The sequence below is a fragment of the Rhinichthys klamathensis genome, unplaced genomic scaffold, assembly GCF_029890125.1.
Source record: "Rhinichthys klamathensis goyatoka isolate OS25496 unplaced genomic scaffold, OSU_Roscu_1.1 h1tg000835l_1, whole genome shotgun sequence".
Lineage (NCBI taxonomy): Eukaryota > Metazoa > Chordata > Actinopteri > Cypriniformes > Leuciscidae > Rhinichthys > Rhinichthys klamathensis.
Window position 1 is genome coordinate 65001 of NW_026607214.1, and position 22500 is coordinate 87500.

The 22500-nt window shown below is 37.4% G+C and overlaps 2 protein-coding genes across 4 annotated transcripts in view; both read right to left on the reverse strand.

Moving 5' to 3' along the window:
* dennd3a (DENN/MADD domain containing 3a) overlaps nucleotides 1-13993 on the reverse strand; it is a 38949-nt gene extending 24956 nt beyond the window's left edge. For 2 of the 3 annotated variants that reach the window (XM_056243737.1, XM_056243734.1), the window contains exons 1-14: nucleotides 13785-13993; nucleotides 11647-11816; nucleotides 10671-10938; nucleotides 10482-10597; nucleotides 9571-9701; nucleotides 9375-9486; nucleotides 9149-9268; nucleotides 8005-8223; nucleotides 7222-7337; nucleotides 5065-5220; nucleotides 3816-3912; nucleotides 3628-3731; nucleotides 764-945; nucleotides 1-215 (exon numbers count right to left, since the gene is read on the reverse strand). The exon at nucleotides 1-215 is cut by the window's left edge and continues 316 nt beyond it. In XM_056243737.1, coding sequence (XP_056099712.1) covers nucleotides 1-215; nucleotides 764-945; nucleotides 3628-3731; nucleotides 3816-3912; nucleotides 5065-5220; nucleotides 7222-7337; nucleotides 8005-8223; nucleotides 9149-9268; nucleotides 9375-9486; nucleotides 9571-9701; nucleotides 10482-10597; nucleotides 10671-10938; nucleotides 11647-11730 — 1920 coding nt within the window. In that variant the 5' untranslated portion in view covers nucleotides 11731-11816; nucleotides 13785-13993. Of the gene's footprint in view, nucleotides 216-763; nucleotides 946-3627; nucleotides 3732-3815; nucleotides 3913-5064; nucleotides 5221-7221; nucleotides 7338-8004; nucleotides 8224-9148; nucleotides 9269-9374; nucleotides 9487-9570; nucleotides 9702-10481; nucleotides 10598-10670; nucleotides 10939-11646; nucleotides 11817-13780 lie in introns of all 3 variants that reach the window. The other variant, XM_056243735.1, reaches the window with a different exon arrangement.
* Nucleotides 13994-15019: 1026 nt separating this feature from the next.
* The window catches only part of klhl7 (kelch-like family member 7), a 16587-nt gene continuing 9106 nt past the window's right edge, over nucleotides 15020-22500 (reverse strand). Inside the window, exons 8-11 of the mRNA XM_056243739.1 lie at nucleotides 21761-22001; nucleotides 20591-20792; nucleotides 17814-17911; nucleotides 15020-15634 (exon numbers count right to left, since the gene is read on the reverse strand). Of these exons, the coding sequence (XP_056099714.1) occupies nucleotides 15315-15634; nucleotides 17814-17911; nucleotides 20591-20792; nucleotides 21761-22001 (861 nt within the window). The 3' untranslated portion in view covers nucleotides 15020-15314. The remainder of the gene's footprint in view (nucleotides 15635-17813; nucleotides 17912-20590; nucleotides 20793-21760; nucleotides 22002-22500) is intronic.

A 22500-nucleotide genomic window follows, 5' to 3' on the forward strand; every position in this document is an offset into this window, starting at 1 on the left:
GGCGTCCACGCGTCTGCCGGCTACTGAGTTCACCAGGCCTCGAAGGTAATAGTAACGGGCCAGCAGGGCGCAGTCATCTGGGGTCGCCATGGAAATGGCTCTGCTCAACTGGCCAATGAGATCAACGTAGTACTTCTGAACGTACTGATAGGACAGCGGAGGAGGGAATTCTGGGAGATTAAAGGTTCTGATTGGCCTTGAGGGACCCCAGGAACCTGTTCACATAAAATGGAGATAAGTGACATCTACTATGACTTTTTTCCATGTTTTATAGATTACAAAAAATCTAAATTACTTTCAAAAATTTGCAAAGTAAGCATATAGCAAATAAACACATTTCTCGGTAACACTTTACAATAAGGTTCATTAGTTAACATGAACTAATAATGAACTGCACTTAATCTTAGTTAATTTTAATTTCAACATTTACTAATACGTTATTAAAATCAAAGGTTGTATTTGTTAACATTAGTTGCACTGACATGAACAAACAATAAACAGCTGGATTTTTATTAACTAATATTAAACAAAGATTAATAAATACTGTAACAAATGTATTGCTCATTGTTAGTTAATACAATAACCTAATGAACCTTATTACCAATTTCTCTTCTAGGAAAATGAACCAAAAATATTAATGACATCAAATGCTCAGGACATATGCAATTTTACATCAACACATGCATTCCTCAAACCTCATCAGGGGTCCCTGGTTAAACATGTTTCTAATTTATTTGTGATTTTCAGAATAATCTGTTCTCACCGCTCTGTAAAGGCATCGTCCCGACTGATATCTGTCGGACCGGGGCGGTGAGCAATCGGTAGTCCGCCAGGTTTGGCATACTCTTCCCCAGCCTGTTGTTCAGGCCGTTCTCTAGTCTGAAGGTCTTGCGGTTGACCTCCTCCATCGTGGGTCTGCGTGGAGACTCCGTCATGGTCCTCAACCTGAGGAAAAGACACGCCATCATGGAGAGATCAGAAAGAAAATGTATTTTAAATTTAGATTTTCATCACCTAAACTGAACCTTAAAGAAACATTCTGTTTTTTTTTTTAACCTAATGTCTGCTACTGCTTCACTGATAATCATTTCAACATGTAGAAATGAATGGGAAACATGTTTATACACTAACAGAAGCACAGCACCATGAAAATTAATGACTCACTGTTTCACAATTTAAAACACTGACCAAAATAACTTACCAAACCTGTCAAGTTACATGCATTCAAACACCATGACCAGCTAAAAAAACTAAACCCGGTTACTCTTCCTCTTACCAGGAAGAGACTAGCCAAAATTATTTTCTTGTTATCATGCCAAAGATTCAGTACATACTAAAAAATCTTTATTTTTTATGTCCATGTTACACTCTCTGAACTGGACATTTTAGACCGCTGTGCCTTTAAACCTCTTCACATGTGAACTGAGCGCAGTGCTTTCTCTGGTGTGCACTGACTGGCATGTGGGTTTGCTGTTGTTTTACTGTAAATACAGTCTTTAACTTCCCCTTCTTTCAGTAAAAGAATCACATTGAGACAGATTCATGTTTCATCATCATTACTTGAGAATGCCTATTTTTATCCCCTTTGACGTTTAGTTGTTTCCTGTATTTGTTTGATGCATGTTTGAGCCCAGTGTTTCTGCTCAGCAATGAGCCCTAAAGTGCCACTATTGTGATATTTTAAAGGCTCTCACTTTTGTTTCGGATGTCTCTCACAATAGGCTTACATGCATCCAAGGTCAAAAACATTTAATTTTCTCAGAGTATACACAACATGCTGTTTTCTCACAGCATCTGAAACAGTTTGATAAATGGTTCAGTCTTTCCGAGAGCCTGCTCTGCTCTGATTGGCTAGATGGCTCAGTCCGTTGTGGATTGGCCGACTGATGGTGCGTTCACGTGCTATGGTAATTATGGTAAATACCAAAAGCCGATGTGGAAAATGCACATGAACACCCCCACATGTGGTATTTTCCACTGGGCAGCTCGTAGAATATTTTGATGCAAGAGTTGCCGAGATGAGATAACCTTTGACCTTTTCAAAATGGCGGAGAGCAACGCGAGAGTCGTGAATGGTAAAAAATTTACTATTCATGATCTAGAAAATATACAGCATATTATTTACCGTTTGAGTTTCGAAAAATCATTTTTCTTGCTGTAGTTTTAGCTAAATAACAGGTCTGGATCTCCATCTTTTTACCACATTACGACAACAAAAGCACTTGAACACAACACACTGGTAAATACCAGTTCACAAGTGGAAAATATCATATTTTCCATAGCACGTGAACGCACCATGGGTCTCAGAAACCAAACGTTCATGAGCATTAGAGATGCGCGGATGGGCTATTATTTCATCCGCAACCGCATCACAAAACTCATCATCCGTCCGCCATCCATCCGCACCAATGTTTTTGACCAATTTTCAAAACCGCACCCGCCCGCCATCCGCTGATTGGGCGATACAAGGCGCTGCTGATGACAGCCGCGAGACTAGAAAGCTCTCAGAATATCAGCAGTGTCTCCGATCGGCGCGCAGGGACAAAAATAAATAAATAGCCTAAATTAAATGCACTTTGGCAAACCTGACCTTATCTGATAGGCTACTGTACAATATTTTCATTGTAGCCTAATAGAAACCGCATTTTGGCACATAATTTCAACATGCTGCTATTATGGGGCGCCAACAATGTTACGTGACAGTTCTCCATTACGGACGCGACCTCTCTGTGAAAGTTTGAAAGTCTTTTAGTGCTGCTTTCAGAGACCTCAAACAGAAGCACAAAGCCTTTCGTTAAAGCGAATTTCGTTTTGTATTAATTGTATCTTAATTTTAATCCATGTTTCATTAACCAAATTCATTTTGGTCCAAAAATAACAAAAACTACGACTTTATTCAGCATTGTATTGTCTTCCGGTTCAGTTGTCGATCCAATTTTTGGAGCAAAATGTATTTTCGATGCTTCAACTAACTAACCCACTGATGTCACATGGACTACTTTGATGATGTCTTTATTTCCTTTCTGGACAAGGACAGTATACCGTACATACATTTACAATGGAGGGACAGAAAGCTCTCGGACTAAATCTAAAATATCTTAAACTGTGTTCTGAAGATGAACGGAGGTCTGACGGGCTTGGGACGACATGAGGGAGAGTCATTAATGACATCATTTTCATTTTTGGGTGAACTAACCCTTTAATCTGAAATTACGTAGTCACAATCCATATTACTTTTCATCAACTTGATACCAAAGTACTTTTGACATCCCTAATGCATGACCAGCCAAAAAGTAAACAGTGACTTTTCCATGATGTCTTTTGAGGGATCGCTGAAAGAGAAGCGACCATTTATAAGCAAAGTTTACATTGAGCTGTCTACATCTTTTAACATTTTAAATATCCAAAAAAAATGATGTTTGAGCAATTCATGCAAGTAATTTAACCAAATTGCATATTGCTTTTTAAAAGCTTTCCTGATTGTTATTTACTGTAAACACACTATATGCATTGACATTGTAATTGAAGGCACGCCGAACAAGTAATACATATGAAGAATAATGCAGAATATAAATGAATGGAAACAGGACACAGAGAGAGAGAGGGAGATGGAAAGAATCCATTTACCTCCGAGTCTCTGTACGGATGTTCAACTGCATGCGAGTAAATGCGTCATTCTTCCTGTTCAAACGGTCCCGCAGAAATGAGTGGAATATATGAGTGTCTAAAACCTACAAACACACACACACATGAGTGAGTTTGGTACAGAAGCATGAGCTGAGTGTAGAGCTGAATGAGAGCATTTACTTACTTACCCTTTTGTAAAACGTGTGATCTGTGGTCTCTCTGGACCGGAGGAACTCCTCGCTGTTGAAAACACGGTGCTCATAGTTCAGGAATTCACACACTTCACTAGAGAAAGCAGAGAAAAGAGATGTATTTCAGATCAACCACAGAGCGTAACACAACATCACTGTGCTCAGATATAGGCAGGACACACTGCAGGATGCTTCTGTTAGACAATAAAACCTTTATAACGTGTGTTTTTAACTTTCAGAACTTTTGATCCAGAGTAAATTACAAGATTCTGTAATGAGGAGAGCTTAGCCAATCATAACTGAGATCATTTACATATCTAAGGTTTAAAAGTAGCCTTTTGGTGCGTTCAAGTCATCTCGTATAGATCGTATTTACGAGTTGAACGCACTTGAACGCCACCACAATGTCGTAAATACCAGTGGGGAGTTCGGGATTTTCTCTAAGCCCCGATCTTTCCGAGTTGTGGGCGTGTCACTGAGAAACATGGCGGAATACCACAATACTTAAATATTATGCAGTGATATTGTCAAGGTTTTCTTATTTACAGCTCAGTTAAGCGAATTTCCTGCACAGAATATGATGGCATTATACTATAACAGTGCAACATGTAACGATAAAGTTGGCAGTGGCTTCATAAATTAATTAAAAACATAAAAAAAACAAAGTACATCCGATGCACATTTCTTTGTTCTTCATTTTCTAGAACAAGAGTTTAAGAACCTTACTGTATTTTTGTGTAATTAATTAAGAGAAAGTACTCCGCCATCTTCCTCCAACGAAAGTTGTGGTTTTTTAGAAGAAAAACATTTACATGCAGAAGCATTTATTGTATGTTGCATCAGTTTTAGTATTTATATACTATTATAGTATTTATTAATATTTTGAATTAGCTTTTAATTTTATATTGTCCGTTTTAGTAATTTTGGCATGTGCTTTTGCCATTTTTATTACTCTAAATATTTATTTTTATTTCAGTTTTAGTAATTTTAGAATTTCAACTTAAACTTATTTGAACACAATTAAGACTTTGGTGCAGAAAAACGGAGAAATGTAATGTAAGTGATATTGTATGTATCGACTGTTGTTTCTATTCGCTTTTAATGTATGTTGTTTGACATGAGTTTGTATGTTCGGACTTTGCATGTTGTCCTAGACAAATTTCCCAGTAATGGGACTAATAAAGTATAAAGTAAAGTAAAGTAAAATCATCCGCCATGAGCTCTTCAGAAGTGCTGCGCTCCAGACCTGAAGATGTTGACGATGAGCTCCATGCTGACGTTCAGGATGACGCTGTTGACTGTGTGTTGCCACCGTCTCCTGTGAGCGCGCAGCTCGTGGATGTCCGTTCGGCTGCCGGCGTGACACAGATCCAGATCATAGTGAAGCTGAAGCGCACTGGCTCTGCAGAAACACACAAAACACAGCGCTCACATTCACACAACACCCTTAAACTGAAGGAACCGCACGCGATCTGAACCCTGCAGCTGATGTTTTGGAGGACACTGTTTATTTGGCACAATTATGTTCATTACAAGCAATTAACTTAATTGTGTCTCTGGGCTCCTTTGAGTTTGATGCTTTGTACACAGCAGGATCATGTTCAACAGTGAGCCTAAAATCCGGTAATCACCTCAAACTAAAAAATGAGGGATGCCATGTTGTGTTGGAATACAAAGACGTAGATGAAGTGTGCTATGTTTTCAATGATACAATTTCTTCTAATTCTGATTGATGCCTCTAGTGTATCTATTAAATATCGGCATGTCAAAGAGGAAAACTGCTGGGTATACTGTACACAAAAGTTTCAGTAAGTAAGAAAGAAGAAATTAACTTTTATTCATCAAGCAAGCATTAAAATTGATCTAGTGACAGTAAAGACATTTATAATGTTACAAACGCAGGGCTCGAATTTCGGCGCGGGATTGCGGGTATTGCGCATAATTCTAATCATTCCCGCAAATCTCCCATTTATAATGCGGGAAATTCCCGCAATCGTAATCCACACAGATAATAAAATCAAATCATTCTTTTAACAACTATCTTCCAGACGCAATTTTACAAACAGCGTGAGTGTTCAGCGGTGCCGCGCGCAGTCTTCTATCTCTTCTCTCATAATGTGTTTTGCAAGGCAAGCATCAAGCGCTGCGGCGATAATACACACTCGCGTTTGGGAGTCGGGACTCGGGACCATAGACTGTAAGGTCGGGACATGACGGAATATTCACTTGCACAATCGGGCCAGCAGTGCATCGTGACTGAAGTCTTTTTAAGTCTTACCAGTTTAAACATTCAAGCGATTTTAAACTAATCAGTGCTCGCGCGCTCTCTGAGATTATTTTCTATGCGCACATTCATAGAAAATCCGCCTCAAAAACAGCTGGCCAGTAACTATTTTTCGCGGATTATATTGCTTTAACACGCAAAATTGTTAATTTCGGTCTTTGTGAGTATACTCTAAACATAGTCGGTTTTGTCTTTAATACGCATAAAACGCATGCCAGTATAATGAACACAGGATCCGTGCACTAGCTCTTAAAGTGACGGAAGCCATATGTGTGTGTGTCATTAATTTTGTTAAAACAACAAAAGATAGCTTTAAGTTAAAAAGGAATCAGGATTAATAGCCTATGTATTTAATTTATTCAGGACTAAAATACTACCCAGTGTTATTTTCCATTTGATTACTTTATTCAGTTTCTGTTAATGAATACTAGTGTTAGACCCATTGAAAAACTTTTCTCTTTAATTGTCTTTATTTGTATCTTTATTCTATTGTATTTTTTTGTGCTACTTTTTTTCAATTTAATTAAACAATTTAAATCAAGCTTCCTTGTGATGTGTAAATTCTTAACAACAATATTACCCCATTGTAAAAATGCAATGAGCGCAAACATTTAGGCAAGATAAATGTAATAATTTTGTTTGAAAAAAAATGCTTTTCCCTTTCTCCCCCTCAAACAAAAAAAATCCCCCCCATGAGAATCATCTAAAGGGGGATTTCCCCCCCCATTTTCCAAAACGAAATTCAGGCCCTGAAACGATAATATTTCAAATAAATGCTGTTCTTTTGAACTTTCTATTCATCAAATGTATCATAGTTTCCACAAAAATATGAAGCAGCACAACTATTTTCAACATTGATAATAATCATAAATGTGTCTTGATCATCAAATCATCATATTAGAGTGATTTCTGAAGGATCATGTGACACTGAAGACTGGAGTAATGATGCTGAAAATTCAGCTTTGATCACAGGAATAAATTACACTTTTAAATTGTAATAATATTTCACAATATTACAGTTTTTACTGTATTTTATGATCAAATAAATGCAGCCTTACTGACCCCAAAGTTCTGAACAACATGATATGAAAAGTGAAAGAGAAATAAAGAGTCTCTTACCGGTATATAAAACAATCTCTGGCTGCCAGTGGCACATCTGGGAGATTAAGTCTGTCTGAACCCGAAGACGACACTGTTCCTTGGTCAATGTCTATAAGAACCAGATCATCAATCTCCTGTAAAAAGACACAGGGTTCTGTCATCAACTGAGAAATGAGCCAGATGTCAATAATGGCACTAGATCAGTGGCTCTGCAAACGTCCAATGGGGTCTGAAGATGACTTAAAATGAGACAAAACAAGGATTAAAAAGCTTTATATAAATATCTAATTATATAAAATATAATAATACTTCAATAAAGGGTGATGTCGTCAATTTCCCCAGGCCGGACATCACTTTATATAAATGTAGAGGAGTTTTGGCTAATGTGCTGATTAGGTGATTGTGCTCGATCAAAACACATCACAGGATTCTCATCTTTACTTGGTATTAGTGTGTATATGTATGTGTGTGTGTGTGTGTGGTATTTTATCATGAACGCACACACAGAAGATAAACACTGAAGGTTAAGATACAGGAAGATATGATGCGCGTTCTCCACTTGCTAACTGTTCGGGAAGTTTCTAACTCGCCACCTAACGTCCTCTCAGCGTCACCAATAAGTTCTTCGCTGATTGGTTAGATCTCCTTAACAATAAATATGTATATATTTTTTATATTTTATTATCCCTTATTCTTAATCCTTATCCAGTCAATCATGAACAACAGAAAAAGTCATGCAAATCATTTACAAATGTGTGCAGTCATGCAATTAAACCAAGTGGGATGTGAAGCGGTGTGCACCTCTGCGACCTCCTGGAAGTGGTGTGTGTGGCAGCCCATCAGGTAGGCCGTGGGAGCCATGATGAAGTCCAGCATTTGGGAGGACAGGACGGGTACGAACGGATGCTGCCAGCGCAGCGGGTGGATGAAGATCATGAAGCATTCGGCGACGAGCGTGAGTTTGGCCCAGTCGGTGGACAGGAACACCAGCCTCTGCTCCATCAGGATACAGCTGATGATCTGGAGGAACAAAGCCATCCAGAGGTAAACATATGAGAAATGACCAGCGCAAGTTCACATTCTGACTCGGGTTAAACCGGTTTATACTGGTTTGGTGCTTCAAAAATGACTTGGGCAAAGTCCCAGTGTTATGTTAGTATTATTTAAATACTTTTATAGTTTTTATTAGTATATCAAATTAGCTTTATATTTTTAGTAATTTTAGTTTATTCATTAATATTTTGGTGCTTAAAATATTAGTATTTCGGTTTAATTTGTTTTTATTTCAGTTTTAGTTTAGTTATAGTTATTGATTTCCAGTTAGTAATTTGTGTGCTTCAACCTAAACTAATTTCCGTTTTGTTTTTAGTTTTTTGCCCACGCAACATTTCTAATTTTCATTTAGTTTAAAGTCCCCCTGTCGTCAACAATTGTATCCCTTAAAACTCATCTTTGATCACCAAAATGACATTTAAACGTTTTTTCCTTGAAAAAAAATTCGTCATGCCTTAAAACAGCTTGAATGTAACTCGACACCCTTGCCTCATTTAGTATGCGCGGTTCTATGAATATGCAAATGAGCCCCGCCTCCACTCACTCACTCAGCTCAGAGATCCACTGGTTGACGATCACACGTTGATCTGATTGGTCACGAGGTCGTTTGTGACGTCAGAAACACCAGCGATTTCGAGTTTTTGAGACTGTCTTTGGTTCACTGCAGTTTTAAGCAGAAAATACTCAGCAATGCTGTCGACTTATGAACTTACACATGATTTGTCTTAAAGCATATTAAAAACACCATATAGACATATAAACAACATTAAAAGCTGGATTTTCACCGCAGGGGGACTTTAAGTCAGTTTCCAGATAGCATTTATATTCAGCTTTATTTTAATTAACAAAAAATGTATTTAATAGTTTTATTTAACGATAATAACCGACTGACCTGCAGGATCTGCTTGGGTTTGAAACACAGAAACGGCAGGTGAAGATCGAGGTCCAAGACGGGCCGATCCACATCCAGTCTGGAGGGAAGTTCAATCTGAAGGGGTCTGAGATTAAACACCTGCAGAAACATCCACAAAACCCAACATTAAAGTACAGTAGGTGAAATATAACTACATTTATAGGACGTCCTGGTCAGGGAATAAAGAGTTAATAAAGAGGCTGACCACATGCAGGGGTCCGGGAGGCGGGATGGGAACCAGTGCCAGTTTGGCGGAAAACTCCTTCACCTGCTCTTCAAACTCGGTCATGCGGGAGGTCTTCAGCTGGAGCAAGAAACTATGACGGCGGAGAGATGAAATGCTTACAGCTTATACTTCAATCCATATTCCAGCTAAATAATCATATGGATTAGGGTCTTACCAGGACAGACAGTCTCTGAGGGCATTATAATATGGATATTTGGAGATGACACATATGCTGTATGTGGTGTACAGACGCTGCAGTTTGGTCGACTGATAGCCGTTTTTATGCATCATATTATCCTGTTGGAACTACAATAACACGACAAACATGACAAAGGAATTAGCGACTGCATTTTGGAAACTTTTTACATAGGAATTTAATAATTCTTATAAATAATACACATTTTTCATTATATTACAGTATGTAATTTTATTTGTGTACACTAACATTCAAAGGTTTAAGAAATCATATACTGTATATGAACAGCTTATATACAACTGTGTGTGTGTGTGTGTGTGTGTGTGTGTGTGTGTGTGTGTGTGTGTGTGTGTGTGTGTGTGTGTGTGTGTGTGTGTGTGTGTGTGAAACCTAAAGGTTTTTTTATTTTTCTTATTTAAGAAATTATTTCTTCTATTCATCGAATAAGCCTGAAATAAATGAATCATGGTTTCGAAAAAATGAAGTATTTTCAACACTGATAATAATCAGAAAAGTTTCTTGATCATCAAATCATCATATTAGAGTGATTTCTGAAGGATCATGTGACACTGAAGACTGGAGTAATGATGCTGAAAATACAGCTTTGATCACAGGAACAAATACAATTTTCCAAATATTAACATAGAAAACAAATATTTTAAACTGTAATCATATTTTACTGTTTTTACTGTACTTTTTGATCAAATAAATGCAGCTTTGTTGAGCAAAAAACATTACATCACAGTCAATCTTGCACTCTCAGAACTTCACAGGAAGTTCAGAATATATTTGAAGAATTGAAACCTCTTTCATGTTTGTTGTTTATGAACTATTTAGCCAGCTTTGATATGCTAGCTATCCATAAGAGTATGTTTATGATACCTCCTCACCTGAATAGGTTTGCAGAACTGAGCCACAACCCCATGTGTCTGGGTCCCGAACACATCCGTGAACACCAGGAAATGATAGGAGTCTTCTCCGCACTCATTGGTTATTCTCAAACCATCTGAACAATGACAGACTCAGTTAGCATCTCCGTTAGACACAGAATCCCACGCGGAGGCGTTTGCGAAGGTTACCTGGGAAGCAGAGCTGCTGCAGGGCTATGAGGTCGACGTTTTGCGGTACGCTGAGATCGTCTGAGACGGCCACTGCTGATTCGCTGAGGTTGCCGGATTCGCTGATGGTTGAAACGGGTCGGTCCCTCTTCTTAAAGGAGCGTCTCCGCTGGGCTCTGCTGAAGGCCGGAGCGTGATCCTGATAAACACCGTTACTGGAACTGTCCTTCGTCACAAACGGTGGAGCGTGAACCTGCAGCACCTCAGCCTCCACCAGCACATCTTTACCCTGCAGACACACAACATCCACTCAACTAACATTCTGCACATCATCATAAAACGGAAAAAGACATCAAGAACAAACATAAAACGTGATTTCATTGTTAAAATCAATAATATGTATTTTATCATTTATATAGGATAGTATAGTAATAATATATGTATAGTATATCAATAATATATATATATATAACAAAATGTTGTTTTATTATTATTTTTATTGATTATTATTAATAAAATATAATTTTATTTTATTTTTAATTATTGAAATTGAATGCATATGTGTTCATGTATTCATACACACATACATAACTTTTTACATTTTTTGAATTATTATGAATAATATATTTTAAAAATTGCATATTTTAAAAAGAAAGAAAATATTTATATACTAGCCTATATAAATGATAGAATATGTATTATACATATTATTCATGTTAACAATGAAATCACATTTTATTTGTATTTTTTATGTATTATTCCATCAAGATTATATATAGCAAGCACGACAAATGAATTTTGGAAACTTATAAAAGAATTTGGAAATATTTTGCATGGGACTTTAATAATTATACACACACACACATCCATATTATATAACATTTTACAAAACATCATAATTTGTAATCATAATTATTAATACAGATTTTCGTTGTTTTTTCCTCAACATTCTGCACAGAATAAATGTGAATATGAAGATTTGTTGATGTCTCACCACCAGGCATAACTCCTTCAGACGTTCGTTTGATACTCCAGCCACCACACACGCCTCCAGTAGACCAGACGGGTTTTTATCCGCCATCAGAACCGGTTCTGTGCGCGCATGCAGTGCAGTCACTCTTCAGTCGTCCGGTCCATGGCGGTCCGTCAACTTCTTCAACTCTCGGTCTGTTCAAGTGGTTACAATGAATTCAGTTGATGCTTCACAAGGCATTTTTAGCATCCCTGACTGAGGCAAGCATCTCTATTACTATTGCTTATGGCTAGTGATGAGATATGAAGAGACTAAAATATCACAGAGACTTGTAGGGGATTCTTTTCACCTCAGACAGGAAGAAAACACAGAGACAGCAGCCAGCAACTATATTTAAGGATTCACGCAGATCAAAATAGAGGTTTGCTCATTATGTGGTGCAGAATTTCAGCCATAAACCATCACTATGATTAAATGCAAGACGTATAATAATGTCCGCACATGGCTGATGTTTTACAAATTCAAAACATCTGAGCCTTATCTGAGTTAATGGATGAAGAGAGTGATTTGCATGTTATCGTTCACAAATTTTAGAAGTAAAATCTGACATTCTCTGCAAAAACAAAAGAAAAAACTGAGTTTTATCTCCATATTTAAGAGTGAAACAGGAGATTCAACTAGATCTTCTCCACTGGTTGGTAATAAGAGAATGTTTTAACATTAAAACTTTAATTATAAAACATAGTCTGGTTGTCCTCGCGTGCCCTGCTGTTTTTCCACTCATGCAATGGATCCCTCCCAGTGTCAACATCTGCTTCTAATCCGAATCTGGATCAAGTTCAAACTAGGACTAGAACTGAATATGAAACTAAGGCATTTGCTACAGCTCTACTACCGACTGAAGCATCTACTGTACGACTGTTAATGTAAATACACAATAGATGCTTTAGTCACTCTGAGGCAATGCAACACAGACCCGGGTCTTCATGATCCCTGGGTCACAGTGACAGAGACAGCATTCATACCGCTGGAGTTTGACAGAGACGTCAGACCAGTTGGGAAAAACCAAGAAAAGTGAGGTTTGTCATTCCTGAACACATACCTCCTTCTGTGCAGCTAAACTTCATCTAAACCTTCTTCAAACAACAACGCTATAACCTATCTATTATATATGACCCCCCTTTTTATGAATTAAAAAATCATGACATGCGTAATATATACACTACAGGTAAATTTTTTTTAAGTAATTAGTGATTAATTATCAAGTAATTTTGCATAATTGAAAGTTTTTGGTAACAGGTTTCATTAGTTTACGTGAACTAATAATGAACTGAACTTCTACAGCATTTATTAATCTTTGTTAATTTCAACATTTACTAATACATTATCAAAATCAAAAGTTGTATTTGTTAACATTAGTTAATGCTCTGTGAACTAATGTGAAAATTTGTATTTTATGAACTAATGTTAATAAAGATTAACAAATACAAAAAAACATGGTAAGTTCATGTTACAAACAAAACCTTATTATTAAGTGTTACCAAGTTGTTGTTTTCTAAAAGAAGTCGCTTCTTCTCACCTAGGCTGTATTTATTTTTATGAAAAATACAGTAAAAACTGTCAAATATTAGTACAATTTAAAGTAGCTGTTTTCTAAGTGAATATTTAGTCAAATGTAATTTATTCCTGTAATCAAAGCTGAATTTCCAGACTCATTACTCCAGTCTTCAGTGTCACATGATCCTTCATAAATCATATACTGTATACGTGTGTGTGTGTGTGTGTGTGTGTGTGTGTGTGTGTGTGTGTGTGTGTGTGTGTGACCTAAAATCTTAAAACTGATATTGGATATACATCCAACTAACACAGTAAAAAAAAAATTAATACACAAAATCATAAATTAATCTACATATTCTGTTCCTACTAGTAGCAGCTGGTTTTCTTTGAGATCAATCTGTGAGATTTCATGCACTACTTCACATCTGCTCTCGTTCACGAGCGAAACTGAAGAAAAAACACCGAACTTTAATCTGTCGTGCTACAATAAATGTTGCATGTGATGCATGTATAAGTTATATGACTGGTGGTGTGTACGAAGATTCAAAGTAACGCAGCAGGAGCAACAAAATATTCATTAAAGATTCAATAAAGATTAAACAAACCTTCAGTGTGTCCGCTGCGACTTCCACTCAGAAAGTGTGTCAATCAATGGTCGTGAAAGAATAAAGCGAAAGTGTTGATGTAGTTCATCATCTGTTACAGAACACGCCTCATTATGAACATAAGGCGGGATAAAGTTTCGGCCTGACCCGGCTAACTATTTCTGAAAGATGTGAAGCCCGCAGCTATGACTCTGAATCTGATCCGAATGACCAAACAATCCTTAGCTCATGAATATTAATTAGTAATTCTAGCGTTGCTTGGTAATTTTTGAAAGCGTCCATTCAGGTGACCTAATTAATATTCATAAGGTATGCCGTCACCCACCTTTCGGCCAATCAGGTAGGACTACAGGACGAACGTCACCTTACGTCATTAGCATTAGTATGCAAAGCACGAGCAGAAAAACATTAGTTGGATCAAACTTCCAAATCCTCTCCGCAATACCTCGCAAACATTATAAAGTACATCTAAATTACGATTTTTAATTGGACTAAGATAAATGAAGATAGTAAGTAAAACATTTTATTTGTATAAATTCTTGACTTCACGTGTTCACTCAATTTTAAAGCTGAAGCACATCTGCTCTCAAATAAAAGATACTAAAACTTTTTTCTTTTGATATTCTTACAGCAACATGGTATATGACTATGGGAATAAAATATTACTGTGGTCTATTTTAAAATGTGTACAATATATAATATTAATATCGGGTATTATCTATACTACTCACGAGCCTACAGGTGATAAATGTATTGCTTTTATGTGTCTCTTTTTGTCTGTAATATGGACCATTATTTACGTGTCTGAAATAAAATAAATAATAATAATAATATATTGTTCCATGATACTGCCAGTGAAAACTGAATTAACGTATTTCTTCATTTGAAGTCTTCAAAAATACGATTTTATTGCAGGCAAAAGTAATAACACTAAACGACGTAGTAAACAAGCAATAAAAGGTCAGAAAGCTTGTATGTATTGATATTATAGAGGAAAACGAAATTAAACACAAATATTATCAGTGAGTAACAGATCATTTTATTTAGATTCTCTCTTACAAAAACTTTTCATTCAAACGTTCCAGCTTGTTTTCTTGTAGTTCAACCACATCAAAATGATAAAACGAGCATTATTAAAAAAATAAAAGTCACGAGTTTGTTCACACATAATATAAACACATCAAAATACCAATTCTTAAAACATAAAACCAACATAAAACACATATTAGTCGCCAAAATGCAGAAGGTACAACTGTTTCCTAAAAATGGAAGTTCTTCTGCGACGTGGAAATCTGATCCGAGATCAGGGAACATCAGCCTTCCTGGAAGATGGAAGTTACAGCTCAAAAGATCATAATAATCTGAGCGTAAAGACAAAAGCAGTCTTATCTCTCAACAATAAACGTTCAAACCTGATTGGTTTGATTTTTCGCGACACAAACTCTTCTCAGTATCTGCACTAAAAACACAAACTATAATCAGTTGAATATGTAACGCAGCTAATAACTCGGCACAGTAACGACTGAATCATCACATCCGTCCATCGGCCGAGGATGAGGATGAAGACGCTGAGTTCATGTCCTCCTCGTTGGCGCCGCACGTGTCCACTAGACAGATCAGGCAGCTGGTGACAGGGAAGGCGCGCACTTTACTGGACACGACCCACTTGTCCGTCTCAGTGTAATACTCCATGATGTGACCCAGACGACCGACCCCCTGAAACCCGGCCAGAACGTAGATCACTGAACCCACGGCCGCACACTTCACCGTCACACCCCTCCACGGCATCGGAGACGCCATCTTCCACTCGTTGCTGCCCATCTCGTAGTACTCCACCGAGTCCAGACCGCCTGAGAGAGGGAAACACACCTTACATGACCTCTGACCTTCAGTGACCTATGATCAGCTGTGTCCCAATTGACGCACTGTACACTATGCACTTATGCACTATGTACTCAACCGTGTAGTGTATGAACTTTAAACGTTTATTTTTGTATTTCAACATCGGAAGTGTCCAAAGCATTGCTAGATGAATCCATGTAAATTGTAAATCAAATGTAAAATGATAATGTCATTGTAATATTTGCATACTGAATTCCTATTTGGTCTTTCTTGCATCTAGTAATCATCCATAATTGTCTATACACTGAAGACAGCCGTAAAACAGAGACGTGTGCTAAACATCATGACAACAGCAAAGTGAAAACCACACGTCAGCAGCGTCACTGCGGACTCGTGAACGCGGATCCACAACAGAACCGGAAGACAATACAATGCTGAATAAAGGCCTAGTTTTTGTTATTTTTGGACCAAAATGTATTTTCGATGCTTCAACACATTCTAACTAACCCACTGATGTCACATGGACTACTTTGATGATGTCTTTATTTTCTTTCTGGACAAGGACAGTATACCGTACATACATTTACAATGGAGGGACAGAAAGCTCTCGGACTAAATCTAAAATATCTTAAACTGTGTTCTAAAGATGAACGGAGGTCTTACGGGCTTGGACCGACATGAGTGAGAGTCATTAATGACATCATTTTCATTTTTGGGTGAACTAACCCTTTAAGGGGTGGAGCTGAGACGCGAGGATGCGCAAATATGAATTGAGAAGCACCCTATCACTGCTACAGTCAGGGCCGTCGCTAGTGGGGTGAAAGGTGGTGACAATTATAGGGGCCCCCGCTGCCCAGGGGGCCCCACAAAATCCAGCAGTTATACTATTTAGGCCCCTGTAGTATGAATAATTCTAATATTTATATTAGTTGTATGCCTGAGATTTAAATGAGAACTGCAAAAACGTGCAATTTGGGTAAATATTTTTCCAAATATCTGCTTCTCTTACCTCCATAAAAATGGTTAAGTCCGACCTAAAGTATTTATTAATTATTCAGTCAGAGTCAGTGACAAACATCAGATGGACCCAATAAAATTGTAAGTCCCACCCCAGCTCGTGAACAGAACCAATCAGAGTTGAGGCGGCAGAACCTGAAGTTAACGATGAACTTGGTGGAAGAGCAGGAGACTGACTGACTGACTGAAAAATGTCGGGGAAAAGGAAACATAAATCAGGGAACCAGAAATGCCAGGAAAAGACGGAGAGGGAGGCAAGGAGAGTGGTTGTATCCCAGTCGATCAAGACGTTCTTAAAGACCGGTTATATATTGTTATTTCGCTGGGAATTAGAAAACTTCCGTCTAAAGTCTGTCGTGTACAGTCATTTTTTATTATCGTTGCGCACCACAATCGACCGAATGATTACGTGGTCTAAATTCCTGTCTTTTTACACTATTGAAAATAGAGTTTTAAAAAAAAATTACACGAGTCACGACGCATTGCATTATGCATCTGACCTGCCGGCTGATGATATTTAAAACATAGAGAAAACACGAATACAACACACTGCACTTGGATGAATAAATGTATTCGCTTTATTTAATAATATTACCAGTTCCATATTATCTTTATTAAAAAATAAGACAATGAATGGTTTTATTTTTTTAATTAGACTGCATTCTTGTCAATTTCTAAATGTTTACTTTTTGATTTATGAATTATAACAGACTGATGGGGAAAAAAATAATACTTTTTAAAAATTGGTTTTATTATTATTTAACAATTTCTTGCTTTTTGTTAGTTTTATTAGTTGTAATTTTTATATAAACATTTAACTTTTAAAATAAAGGTTTTACAACAACATCACCATCTTCTGTTATGTGTGCCTCCATGTTCATCTATTGTACAGTAGCCTATATGATATTGGTGGAGGGTGGTGGGGGCCCACATCAATATTTTTTCAGGGGGCCCCGAATCCTCTAGCTACGGCCCTGACTACAGTACAAACAACCTTGTAGTAGTCTTTCATAATATGATTTTGTTAAATGTATTCAGTGAATGTAGAACAAAAAAACCAGTGTGTTACTTCGTCTCAAAGTCTGAGTCACAATAAATGCTTGCCTGATCAGAAATTAAAATAACACAAATATTAGCAGGGAAAGTAAACTTATGAACACAAAAACATACCCAGTGTGTTCTGGCCGCCGACGGCGTATATTCTTGAGTTCACCACCACCAGACCGTGATTCTTACGAGCCTCGCGCATCCCACAGAGAACCCTCCACCTGAACACACACACACACACAACACACACGCTTAAAGAAACACATTTCTGCAGAAGACCTCCATCAGGGATTCACAAACTCTTTTGTCAGATGCACCTCCTGTGGCATTCGGTCTTTCCAAATGGATTAAGACTAACAAAATACACTTTTTAAATTTATTTATAATTTTTTAAGAGATAAAACATTTTAAACTAAATGGTTATACCTTTTTAATTCGAAATATTTCCAATAATTGAACACATTTGCACATTCGTGGATCTCTGATGTCAGTTAATGGTCACATGACATGCATTTAATCAAATCAAATATTTATTTTATATTTAATTTGACATTTTTATGATTTAATTCATTATTAGCTTTTTTATCAACTCACAAATCTTAGTTTGGGAAACCCTGACTTAAAATATAGACAAATCATATATTGACCCACACAAATCATATTTATATTATACTTTTATAGTCTTTTGTGTCACTTTTTAGTGCTTGACAGCCCATTTATAGAAACGTATATAGAAAAGAGCTAAAGTAAGTCACAACATGAAGGTGAGTAAATGATGCAGTGCTGTTATTATTAACTAAAAGTATTAAAAATCGTTTTGATTAATTGAAATAAATTTTTTATTAAATTAAATATAAATATTTGATGAAAAACATACATTTAAAAAACTTTGAACAGCAATAAGGTTTAAGTGGAAGTACTAAAATGACTTAAGCTTACTAAAAAAAACTAAAACTAAATACAAACATAAAAAAATTATAAAAATGACAAAAGTACATAAACTACTAAAACTACAATTAAAATGAAACCTGAACATATAAACATAAAAGCTAATACAAAATATTCACAAGTACTATAATAGTATATAAATAATACAAATAGAATTGAGAACTTACATTTTTGGGTGAACTCTCACATTAAAGGGTCAGTTCACCCAAAAAATGAAAATTATGTCATAATTTACTCAAGTTGTTCTAGACTTCTATGAGTTTCTCTCTTCTGCTGAACACAAAAAAAGATATTTTAAATAATGTTTTTTTTTTTCCTACTATGGAGGTCAATGGGGTCCATAAACTGTTTGAGTACCAACATTCTTCAAACTATCTTCTTTTGTGTTCAGCCGAAGAAAGAAACTCATACAGGGGTGTGTTTCCCGTACAGTGCCGTAACTCGCTGCTTCACTATCACAGTACGATCATGCATCGTTGAGGAAATCATCTAGCGAGTCACGACTGATTCCCGAAACCATATTGTTCAGTCCTTCCAGAAAAACGAAGAGTTTTTTTGTGATTGTTGCGGGGAAAAATCCATGATTACGCGGCCCGTTTTCTTTAAAAATGCGATGGAATATGCGGGATATTTATGCAATTTTTTGCGATGAAATTGTGGGAACTTGCAAAAACTGCGGTTGGATGAAAAAGAGGAGAAAAAAAAGTGATTCCCCCCAACACCCTGTTCTCACTAGGCTCCTTAATGTAAAGAGTCATTTCTTATTACTTCCTATGATAAGCAAGCATACTACATCACAGAAAGTGCTGGAAATATTTAATTTCTCATCTTGTTTTATTTCAGACTGTAACGAGTGGAAATAAGGTGTGGCCCCTTTAAGAGCTGCGCGCTCCCTGTTGAACTGTCTGCAGTAACGTTATTATATTGTATGTGCGCGGGTAATTTCTGTTTGATGCTACTTCTTTTATCTTATTTTGTTTATTAAGTAACGATGTGGACGGTAGAACGTGTGACAGACAGTTATACGAGTTCGATTTGGGAATAAAGTGCGAGTTGTGACTATTTTTCTTCCCGACACAACGCGTTACAAGACCTTAATAAACACATCAAACTTACAAAACATTGATGAGTCAAACAAGTTCTGTAGCTTTAATTACTAGAGGAATATGCTACAACTTCAGTAAAAATGAATAAATGAAATATTTAAAAATAAAGCGTGCTCCTGTTTTACAGCTTTTCGATGATGTTCACGTTGCGTAATTACGTCACTTCATAACGTTCCCATGGCAACAGGGGAAACGCCTGCTCTCGTGTGAAGCAAATTTTTCAACTTTCTGCTAAGTTAAATGTGACTTTTTTGCAACGAAAATGCGATGATTATGAAATCATGCAAGCCCCGCATATTTTGCGCGGAAATCAGCAATTTATGCGGCGAAATTGCGGAGTATTTGAAAAAATGCCCCCGCATAAATATGCGGACTTTGGTTGACTATGCACTGAATTCAGCGATCGCATAATCGTGTTTTTCTGGAGGGACTGATTGTTGCATAGTGATGTTCAACCACATGGTTTATGACGTCACGCACGTGGAGGAGTAATCGCTTATTTTAATAAAACTGTTTGAGATCGAATTAACGCTAGATGTTTTGATATATAAATTACAGACATGCATCTGAGGACTATTTCTCATATTTCTCAGTTATTTCGCTTTATTTCCAGATTCGATCATAGGCTCGTTCTTACACACTAGAGCACGTTGGTTTCGGGAAACACGACTCGTTGGACTGCTGATAACCACAGAAGTTGCGACCATAGTTGGCCAACGATGCTTTCGGGAAACGCACCCCAGGTTTGGAACAACTAGAGGGTGAGCGAGTAAATGACGACAGAATTGTCATTTTTGTGTGAACTGTCCCTTTAAATGTCCCCTGAGTGTGAGGTGTCATACGCACTCTTCAGTGTTGGGGTCGTACACCTCGCAGTCGTTGAGGACCCTGCCGGACACGTTGTTTCCCAGACTTCCTCCGCAGACGTAGATGAGCCCGTTGGCCTCGACTGACCCGTGACTGCAGCGCGGCATCAGCATGTTGGGCTTCGTCTGCCACGTCTCAGTGCGCGTGTCGTAGCACTCGAACAGATTCAGAGCTGAACTTCCTATCAACAACATAAAGATTTAGAGCATGTTGATCTGCAGTCGCGGGTCTTTCATGCGGAGCCTCTCCTCATATTAATGCATGCATTTAAAAGTTAATGGCCAAAAAGTCCACATTGTTATTGCAGATTAAATATTACACAGATAACATTAAATCAGATTGAACTTTGATTAGTCACTCAAACCCCTTTATCTAAACCTCTCACCGTCGGTCACGCATATCTGCCATGTTTTGTAGTTTTTTAAAACACTTTTACTCGTGTTTGTAGTTCCTACTTCATTTAGTAGTTTATCCATCCATCCATCATCCATCCATCATCCATCCATCCATCCATCCATCATCCATCCATCCATCCATCCATCCATCATCCATCCATCCATCCATCCATCCATCCATCCATCCATCCATCCATCCATTATTCATCCATCCATCCATCCATCATCCATCCATCCATTATTCATCCATCCATTATTCATCCATCCATCCATCCATCATCCATCCATCCATTATTCATCCATCCATCCATCCATCATCCATCCATCATTCATCTATCCATCCATCATCCATCCATTCATCCATCATCCATCCATCATCCATCCATCCATCATCATCCATCCATCCATCATCCATCCATTCATCCATCATCCATCCATCATCCATCCATCCATCATCCATCCATCCATCCATCCATCATCCATCATCCATCCATCATCCATCCATCATCCATCATCCATCCATCATCCATCCATCCATCCATCCATCAATCATCCATCCATCATCCATCCATCCATCATCCATCCATCCATCCATCATTCTATCTGTTAATCCATCCATCCATCCATCCATCCATCGTTCTATCTGTTCATCCATCCATCCATCCATCTATCTTTCTATCTGTTCATCCATCCATTCATGCCCCTGCATAAACCCCTCAAATCCAAACCCACCGGACGATGAGGACAGACTCACCCACTTCCGATCCTCCGGAGGTGTAGATCTTCCCTTTAGAGGCGCAGGCGGCCAGACTGTCCCGTGGGTTCGGTGGCCCGAGTTTGGAGTACCAGCTGTCCTTCACCACATTATAGCAGTCCATGCGTTTAATGGGGAAGAGCTGCGAGCCGCCCAGGATGTACACCACATTGTCCCAGAACACGGATGTGGCGTCCCGTCGTTTCTCAAAGGGGCAGCGAATGTCTGTCCAGCTGTAGTCCTGAAACACACACACACAGATCACACACTCTGTGACACCCCAGCGGTTTGTTGTGATTGCAGGATTTAAAAATAAATTTAATAAAGACAAATGTAAAAAAAAAAAATGTATTATTATTTTCATCACTTTGGGGTTTTATTTTATTTTAATATTTTATTGCAAACACACTTATTATTAAAAAAAAATTATATATATAAAATATATTTTTTAAATGTACAATTTTTTTTTTACTCTGTGTAAAGCAAAAACTTTACTCAGTTTGTGATTGCCGGATAAGGATTTAAAAAAAATAACTTTATATAAACTTTGAATACTTGAGCTGAACAATTTATATTCATTATAATTGTAATGTTTTTTTTTGTTGTTTTTTTACATTTTATTATTTTAATATTTTTTGTTGAAAAAGAAACCCTCCATAATCATTGATCTTAGTCCTAGTGGTTTATGATTGCAGGATAAGCATTTTTTAAGGATCTTTATATAGAGACTTTGATTACAT